Genomic DNA, 9731 nt, shown 5'->3' with positions numbered 1-9731 from the left:
TCACCATCAATACCACTACCACCACAACCACCAGTTTCTCTACTACTTTCACCAAAACCACCACACCACCACCAGAATAACACCATCACAATCAGACACCACTATTACTACTACCACCATCACCGTTGCCATTAGTACCTTTACTACTGCCACCATCATCATTAGTTTCTCTACTACTATTAGCACCAGTTCTGTTACTGTCACCAAAACCACCACTAATACCATCACCAACACAATCATTACCACTACTATAATAATGACCACTGCTACCACAGTCAAAATCACCACCAATGCTTCCATTACCATCACTAAAACTACTACTACTATTATTTCTACTAGCACCAATAAATACCGCAACAGTCACCACTGCTCATATCAAATTCCACATGGTTGTGGTACCATGCATCCCAGCAGACACCTAACTCAGTTCATTAAGTGGAATGGGTGTGTGGGCATCCAGCAGGATTTGAAGAGTGTTTTTGCTGAGAAATCAATGGCCAACCTTTATCTGGAGAGAGGATAGGCATCATGAGGTTACTTCTCTTGTGAAATATACATTGCTGTGGACCTATGACTGTAGTCTTGGGATGGCAGCATTCATTATCTACTGAAACTATGACCACCACAATACTATTACCATAAGCATGACATATCTACGACCATCATTACACCTCCATCATCATGGTGTCAATGTGAATGAACAGTAAAGTTTGGTTTAACAGGGAATTGATCTCTGTACAATCCAGTATGCACAATCTTGGGTATCATTGGGGTTTGTGATAGCCCCATACATTAACCATTCGCCATCAAGATACTCCTTTGAACTAGCCTATTATGTACATTCTTACCCATTTTCCTCTTATTAATTTCTACAGTATCTCAGGGATGGCTGTATGGTTTAGAAATTTGCTTCCTAACCATGTAGTTTCCAGTCCAGTCCCATTGCATGGCACCTTGGGCAAGTGTCTTTTACTGTAGCCCTGGGTCAACTAGTCTTGTGAGTAGATTCAGTAGATGGAAACTGAAATAATGCTAATGTTGGCATTAGGAAGAGCATCCAGCCATAGAAACCAGGCTAAAACAGATTATAGAACTTGGTACAGCTCCTGGCCTTGCCAGTTCTTCTCAAGCCATCCAACCCATGCCAACATGGAAAATGGACATTAAATGTTGATGATAATGATGATGATATATATATACACACACACACACACACACACATACAGGGTGCAATGGGTAAATTGTTGCCATTTTATATTTTTTAGTATTTCAAGATATTTTTATGGAATTTTGGTAAATATATCTGTTAAAATGAAATGTAAGTTTTATTTTCATGTTTGCGTAACACACATATATCAGGTCATTCCACAAGTAATGTCTATATTAAATAAGGAAAACAATTGATAAAATTTTATGTTTTAATGAAACTTAATCATCAATATAGTTTCCATGATTATCTATGACATCTTTCCATCTACTTATAAGCATTTTAATCCCATTAGTGAAAAACTCTTTCAGTTTCGAAGAGAAGAACTCTGAAAGGTCAGTTTTGATTTCCTTGGTTGTTTCAAGAGTTAATCCATCCAAATGATTCTGTACACTGTGGAACAAATGGTAATCTGAAGGAGCAAGGTCTGGGGAATAAGGTGAATGAGTAATTTTCTCCCAGCCAAGTTTCTTGATCATCTGTGATGTGATCTTAGCAGTGTGCAGTCTTGTATTGTCCTGATGAAACACCACCCACTTCCAGTTCACTAAGACAAACCTTTTTTTCTTCAAAGTAGCTTTCAAACACACTAAATGCTGACAGTAGATTTGAGCATTGATTGTTGCATTAGTTGGTAGCAATTCAAAGTGGATGATTCCTTTGCAATCCCACCAAACAGAGAGAAGAACCTTCTTCACCTGGAGTTCCCTTTTCAGTTGTGGTTGGGTCTTTTCCCTTTCAACTAGCCAATGTCTACAACACTTAACATTTTGACAAAAGACCCATTTTTCATCATCGGTCACCAGTCTGTCCAAAAAGGGTGAGATGAGTTCATGAGAATGAAGAGAAAAGCAGATGCCCATTCGGTATTTGCAGTTGGCTTCAAACAAATCATGAGGCACCCATTTTCTGAATTTTGGGACCTATCCAAGCTGTTGAAGATGGTGGTGAACGGTTGTATGGCTTGAACAAAGCTTGTTTGCCAATTCTTCAACTGAAACTGCATGATCTTTTTCAAGTTCTGCCAAAAGGAGCTATCATCAAACTCAATTGGACATCTTGTTCAGGCCTCATCTTCAAGGCTGAAATTTCCACTTCTGAATTTTACAAACCATCTTCTGCAAGTTCTTTCATTCAGGCACCCTTCTCCATAAGTTGAGGGAATATTTTGAGTCACTTCAGCTGCAGAGTTCCTTTTTTTAAATTCATAAAGCTTTATGTGCCTCAAATGCTCCTTAGACATGTCCTTGTTTGAAGAACTATAATTAGTGAAATTTCAATTAGATTATCTTGCAAAATGAAATTTAATTAGTTTAAATATATCCAAATACATATAAATATTATTTGATGCCATTTAAACATTCTAAAATACTGCCAAAGCGTTTACAAACTGAAAATATAGAAGTGTGGACATTACTTACGGGATGACCTGATGTATATATATTCATCATAACCATCATTTTTTTACACCCCTATTCCATACTCACATGGGTTGAGTGGAATTCATTGAGACAGATTTTCTACAGCAGGATGCCCTTCTTACTGCACATCCTTACCTGTTTCCAAGAAGGTAACAGTTCTACATGGCCTGACGTACTTCCATAGAAGACTGGAAATGATGAATGCTGTTTGTATGACACTGGTGCTCATTGACACCAACCAAGTGATATCAAGACAAAGAAACACTAATGTTGGGCAATCTTTGTACACAAAAAGCTCATTCAAATGATGTCATTTGTTTCCAGTTCTCCGCATAATCATATCCATACTGTTTGTTGGCTGAGAGATTATTATCTTGCTTGGAAACAGATAGGGATTGGCCTCAGGAAGGGCATCTGGCCATAAAAAATCTGCCTCAATGTACTATAATCTGACCCATGTAAGTATGGGTTAAAAGACAGCAATGATGATCTCACAACATTCCATACTCTGCGTTAAATAAGAGAAGCTTCTCAGTGGTTGTTCAATGTGCTGAAAACAGTAACCAGATCTCCCTAGAATCCATCCCTACTATCTTATAACATGAGGAACACATTAAATACACTATGTTTGGAAAAAAAAATGAAATGGTCACAGTTGAAATGGTTTTGTATGTAAGTGTGTTTAATCAGGGTTGACTTGGGGGTTAAATGATAACAACAACAACAACAACAATTCTTCATTAAATACTTCCTTCAAAACCTTCTTTAACCCTTTAGCATTTAGACCAGCCATATGTGTCCAAAATATCCTACCTGCTTTATATGTTCAAACCAACTAAATCTGGCCTCTCACACTTACCTTACAATGTCATTCTTAAAACAAACAGTCACATTGTTGAAATCTCAAAGCTACAAGATAATGTGTGATTAATTCAAAATAATATGACTAAGTATGCTTACATTTGACAGAGTAATCTGAATGCTGAAGGGTTAAATCCTTCTTCAACCAACATTTCCCCTCAATGTCATTGATCTGTAGAACTTGAGAGGCTAAATATTATTAGCCACAGTGAACTCATCTGCCTGGGTGAATCTGTAAAGGCTACAGGCACTCTGTTGTCCACTTAGTCTAATCAATATTTTCAAAAAGTGTTGGTGGAAACAGTTATTTATTTGTCCACTGTTTTCATTATGAGTCCCAAATTGTTTTCTGAAAATTCTAACAGAGTTTCCATAGAACAATCTGAAAGGGTACAAGATTTTGTGTTATAAATTGTATAGCTTAAGGCATAATATCAGGTGGACTAGATGCATTGAAAAAGTCAGCTGGGGAAAATATACATCCTATGTTTAGATACAATTACAGAAGTGAGGCTGAAGAATTTGCATCCTTAGAAAGAAGCAGTCTAAAGATTTTATCACTGTGGACAACATCTTTTTAAGTGCACTGATTGTGAATTATGAAAAATATTGGAAGCTTAATATAGGTTATAACACCAGAAAGGGTATCTTAAGGAGTGCAAAAATCATTCAGGCATGCCTAATTGATTGAGAAGGTTCAGAAGTACTTTGTGGCACCTTGGGCAAGTGCCTTGTGAGTGAATTTGGTAAATTAAAACTGTGTGGAAGCCCACTGCATATATATATATATATATATATATATATATATATATATATATCAGGTCATTAAGATTGAAATGTCTGATTTTGAACTGAAAGTTTATTTTTCTTTATCTCAACAAAAAGCAATGCAGTTAATCACCTAAATTATCAACACAATGCAGACTCCACCACTGCTTGACGACCAGTGTTGGTTTGTTTATGTCCCTATAACTTAACATTTTGGCAAAAGAGACCAATATAATAAATAACTGACTTAAGAAAAATACTGGTGTTGATTTACTTATCTAAACCCTTCAAGGTGGTCCTTCAGCATGGTTGCAACTGAGTGACTGAAAAAGATAAAAGATATGATACTTTAATTGCATGTAGCATATGAAATTGCAACTTGTAACAAAACATTAACTAAAACCAAACTTTGACTAAAGGCAGCTGCAAACTTGCAGTCAACCATTGGCTAATGGTAGAATGTAACTTAAACAATTAACGGTCTATTGAATATAATTGAATATAACCCTCTTTCATAAAGAGTAGAAAATGAGTGATGGACTGATGAGCTTACAAAAGTCTAGCATATTTCTATAAGGCATCCAAAATACAAATGGAATCATAATGAAAAGATAAAGATATAAAAATATAATTTATCTTGGAATTAAGATTTATCAAAGAAAATCACAGGAATTTCATTAAAATATTGTGAAAAAGAAAAACTGCATAAAAATCAATGAATATCATAAAATAAAAATCTGATAAAATTTTTCTCAAAATAGCTGATTGTTTATTTTATCAAGTGTCATTTCACAATCAATAGTTGTAGGTCAGCCATAACGACTGACCTAGCCTACATTGCCAATATTGATTTCTTTTTACGTTGTCACGAGGTCACAAATTTGTAATAGAGGAGGTTGGAAGTGCAGTCGATTGAATCAAGGTCTGGTACTCGACTGATACTTATTTTATTGATTTCCCCCTTGGACAGATGAAACTAACTATTTTTACAACTCTATTCCCCTTGTACAATACAATAATTAATTACTGATGCATTAACTGTGTTCTCTGGCAATGCTGTACTATACTGTGAAATATATCTATAGATTTTTAGTCGTCACTGTACGCCTAGACAGTGTGTTTAAGAATCTTGCTTTCCAACCATATGGTTTCAGGTTCTGGCCCACTGCATGGCACCTTCTACTATAGCCATAGGCTCCATGTGAGTGAATTTGGTAGGCAGAATCTGAAAGAAGGCGGTGAGCTGGCAGAAACGTTAGCACTCCGGGCGAAATGCTTAGCGGTATTTCGTCTGCCGTTACATTCTGAGTTCAAATTCTGCCAAGGTGGACTTTGTCTTTCATCCTTTTGGGGTCGATAAATTAAGTACCAGTTACACACTGAGGTCGATGTAATCGACTTAATCCCTTTGTCTGTCCTTGTTCATCCCCTCTATGTTTAGCCCCTTGTGGGCAATAAAGAAATAAGAATCTGAAAGAAGCCCATCATACATATGTATGTATATATATATATATGACCGTTGTAAATGAATGTCATTCATTTCCAATATTCTGTGAAAACATGTCTGGCCAATAAGGAAATATTACCTTCTTTGGAAATGAGTTGGAGTTGGCAACAGGAAGAGCGTCCAGCTATAGAAAATTTGCTGTGGACATTCAAGCAAGGATACTGATGAGTACAAACTGTAGCTTTGAAACAAAACATTGCTAATGTAGCACTAATTTATTCATCAAACTAGCTCCCAAGAATACATTATATATAGACATTGGTCTACTGAACTTAGTTAAGCCCTAAGTAATTGTGGATATATAAACAGTGTCTCTGTGACTAGTTAAAGAGAGTACTCAATACCTCTTAAGCAAGTAACCATGTTTGTACCTCCTTAGCCACACATCTATATCTGTAGAATGAATTCCTACTGCTTGTTGGATGCAAGCAGACCTACTTTGAATAACTCTTATATCCAGTCAGTGAAAATGAGCGCATTTTATTTTTATTTGTCCTTGTAGTATGTGAAAGTAAATGTTTGACTGGAAATATTTTATTGTCATAAAACTATAAAAAAACTTGAGTTAAATTTGAATTCTGGATTAACATATAATGGTTTAGTTTGACAACAAATAATTAAAAGAGAAGTCCATATAAGTAGAATTGCTATACGGAGAATTTATGGGTTTGGGACCCTGGTCCTTCATCTGAAAATTATCTGTTGCCCAGGTTCAAACCACAACCAGGTCCTTCAGTGCTTTAGTAGAATTCATTGTATAGTACTCAAACTTGTCTCTTCAGTTTTCTTCTCTTTCTCCAACAAACTTTGAAATATTCTTACTCAAATGTCATACTGCTGCTCTTTCTCCTTTGACTAAGCTATAAAAATATCAAAGATAGGCTTTATTATCATCTTATGGTAATCTCTCTGTTTATGTGATATATTTTATAGAATGTTTTAAATTGTATAAAACACCACAGAGTGAAGTTCAACTGCTTCTTCTACAAGTCAACACAGGAATACCTGCTTGGTCTCTGCACCTGATTGTAATAAGACAAATCTTTCTTGACATTTCTTGACATTGGTCTTGAAATAATTGCTAAACTTCTCTCAAATTACATCTTCAATGTACTTCATGAAACTCCTAGAAATAGCAGGCAAATAAGCTTCAAGTAACACTCCACTGTCTTAAAGAAAAGGACACAACAGAAAAGTATAGTTAAACTGGCCATGCCTTAGATGACAGTTTCTCTTCAATCAGAGCTGACCTTATCTTACCAGAGCTTCAGTCATCTTGTATGTTGATCAAACAACTTAATTCTCACTGTTAAAACCAATGGAGATCCCACCACACGTTTATAAATTGGTCCATATGTCTAGATTCAGCAAAAAAGAGTACTCCATCTAATGAGAGTAAATATTGTTTTTCATGACCACCTCACATGTATAGCCCATGCTACTAAAAGTTTCACACACAAGGAACCCATGTATGTTCTTCAGGTGGCAGCCTGAATGGTATCTTGCTCTTTTTAAAACTTTGGTGAAAGCAATGTTATTGCACTTGACATTGGAGGCGCAATGGCCCAGTGGTTAGGGCAGCGGACTCGCGGTTTCGATTCCCAGTCCGGGCGTTGTGAGTGTTTATTGAGCGAAAACACCTAAAGCTCCACGAGGCTCCGGCAAGTGATGGTGGCGAACCCTGCTGTACTCTTTCTCCACAACTTTCTCGCACTCTTACTTCCTGTTTCTGTTGTACCTGTAATTCAAAGGGTCAGCCTTGTCACACTGTGTCACACTGAATATCCCCGAGAACTATGTTAAGGATACACGTGTCTGTGGAGTGCTCAGCCACTTGCTCGTTAATTTCACGAGCAGGCTGTTCCGTTGATTGGATCAATTGGAACCTTCGACATCGTAACCGACGGAGTGCCAACAACAACAAAAGCACTTGACATTAGCAAAGCCTTCGATTCTGTCTAGCAGCTACCCACTTACTCTCTCCACCTATCTCTCATTTCTTTGGTTGGAAGCTGCATGTTAGACTGTAGCATTAACATTCCAGAACTCCCTCCAACCTGCATTCTATTACATCTGTTACATACCGGAGCACTTTGCTCCCTATAGAGCTTTCCACCCCTGTTCTGGATTCTGGTCTGTCTCTTCTTATTCTCTTCAGTTGGATCCTTATTTTTCAGCTTCTCTTTCACCCTCCCCCTTATCAGTTCCATCCTCACATTAAACTTCAACATAGGTTTCAAGCATGTTTCCTTGTTCCTTGAAGGAAGGCTTTCCCCTCTCAGGTTTTGTTGGTTTTGAATTGTCATTGATGTTTCTACTACTACTACTACTACTACTACTACTACCACCACCACTACTACTACTGCTGCTACTACTACTGCTGCTACTACTACTGCTGCTGCTGCTGCTGCTACTGCTACTACTACTACTACTACTACTACTACTACTACTACTGCTGCTGCTACTGCTACTACTACTACTACTACTACTACTACTACTACATAGATTGCATTTTTCTAGATCAGGGTACTGACCTTATGAAAATCCATTTTTACCTCAAGAAAGATGTGGTCCATATTAGTTTGGCCTCTATCCTTTGACTTGTCCAGTATAGGAAGGGGAAGCCCCTACCAAGAGTTTGCGCTCTGCTGGCATAGCTCTCTGGGTCATTGAGATACAGAAGCCACCACACTGCAAGAAAGACTGGACCTTGTGGTAGTATTACATCTATTAATTCATTAATACTTTCCCATATATATATTAATGAATCTCTTGTGGTTACTTCTAACAACAGAGCATTCTGATGCAGATCATAGAACACTTCAGTCCTCCTTAGCATTGTGCATGCAGCTGTTACATACACATTATCTAGACACATCATGCAAGACATATACTGCCTCAATGAAGACAGAGGCCTTAAGAAAACTATTCAGAATGGGAACATACCAACACTGTCTCTTGCAACAGTACAAAGACCTGATCACTACACATATCAAGATAAAAATCTTGTATAGCCTTTTCTCTAATCAAAAACAGTACACAAGTAAAATCCTCAAAATTACAACAAAGGTTAGGCCTCCTTGGCAGATCATAAGATCATAAACTTCACCATACTAATAAGACTGATATTAACCATTGATCTAATACTGATTTTTCCTTACCACAATTATTTCTAATCAAATTTTCTAATGCAGGCTATATTAAATAAGTTAATAATGAATTAACTTTTGTTTTTCATGTGGATAGCACCTTTTTTTCCTCATTTATTTCTTTACTTGTTTCAATCATTAGACTGCAGCTATGTTAGGGCACTGCCTTGAAGAATTTTAGTTGAATGAACTGACTGCTGTATTAACTGTTTTTAAAGCTTGTTACTTATTCTATCGGTCAGTTTTGCCAAACTGGTAAGTTAGAGGGACGCAAACACACAGACACTGGTTTTCAAGCAGTGGTAAGAAACACACACACACACACACACACACACACACACACACAATGAGTTTCTTTCAGGCTGGACGGGTTGAGAAGAACTGGCAAGGCCAGGGGCTGTACCAGGTTCCATAATCTGTTTTAGGTTGGTTTCTATGACTGGATGCTCTTCTTAATGCCAACATTAGGGTTCTTTCAGTTTCCATCTACCAAACTCACCCACAAGGCTTTGGTCAGCCCAAAGCTATAGTAGAAGACACTTGCCCAAGGTGCTATGCAGTAGGACTGAACCTGGAACCATGAGGTTACTCTTTTACTTGTTTCAGTCATTTGACTGTGGCCATGCTGGGGCACTGCCTTTAGTCGAGAAAATCAACCACAGGACTTATTCTTTGTAAGCCTAGTACTTATTCTATTGGTCTCTTCTGCTGAACCGCTAAGTTACAGGGACGTAAACACATCAGCATCGGTTGTCAAGCGAAGTTGGGGTGACAAACACAGACACACAAACATATACACTCGCATATATTTATACATA

At 37.3% G+C, this 9731-nt stretch overlaps 1 protein-coding gene across 1 annotated transcript; it reads right to left on the bottom strand.

The window, feature by feature from the left end:
* Positions 1-1428: 1428 nt before the first annotated feature.
* Positions 1429-2070, bottom strand: LOC106871472 (histone-lysine N-methyltransferase SETMAR-like). The gene has a single exon (XM_014917948.1). The coding sequence runs from the start codon at positions 2068-2070 to the stop codon at positions 1429-1431; it is 642 nt and encodes a 213-aa protein (XP_014773434.1).
* Positions 2071-9731: the final 7661 nt, after the last annotated feature.

The sequence above is a fragment of the Octopus bimaculoides genome, chromosome 6 (genome assembly GCF_001194135.2).
Source record: "Octopus bimaculoides isolate UCB-OBI-ISO-001 chromosome 6, ASM119413v2, whole genome shotgun sequence".
NCBI classification, from domain to species: Eukaryota; Metazoa; Mollusca; class Cephalopoda; order Octopoda; family Octopodidae; genus Octopus; species Octopus bimaculoides.
This window is presented reverse-complemented; position numbering and strand designations above follow the sequence as displayed.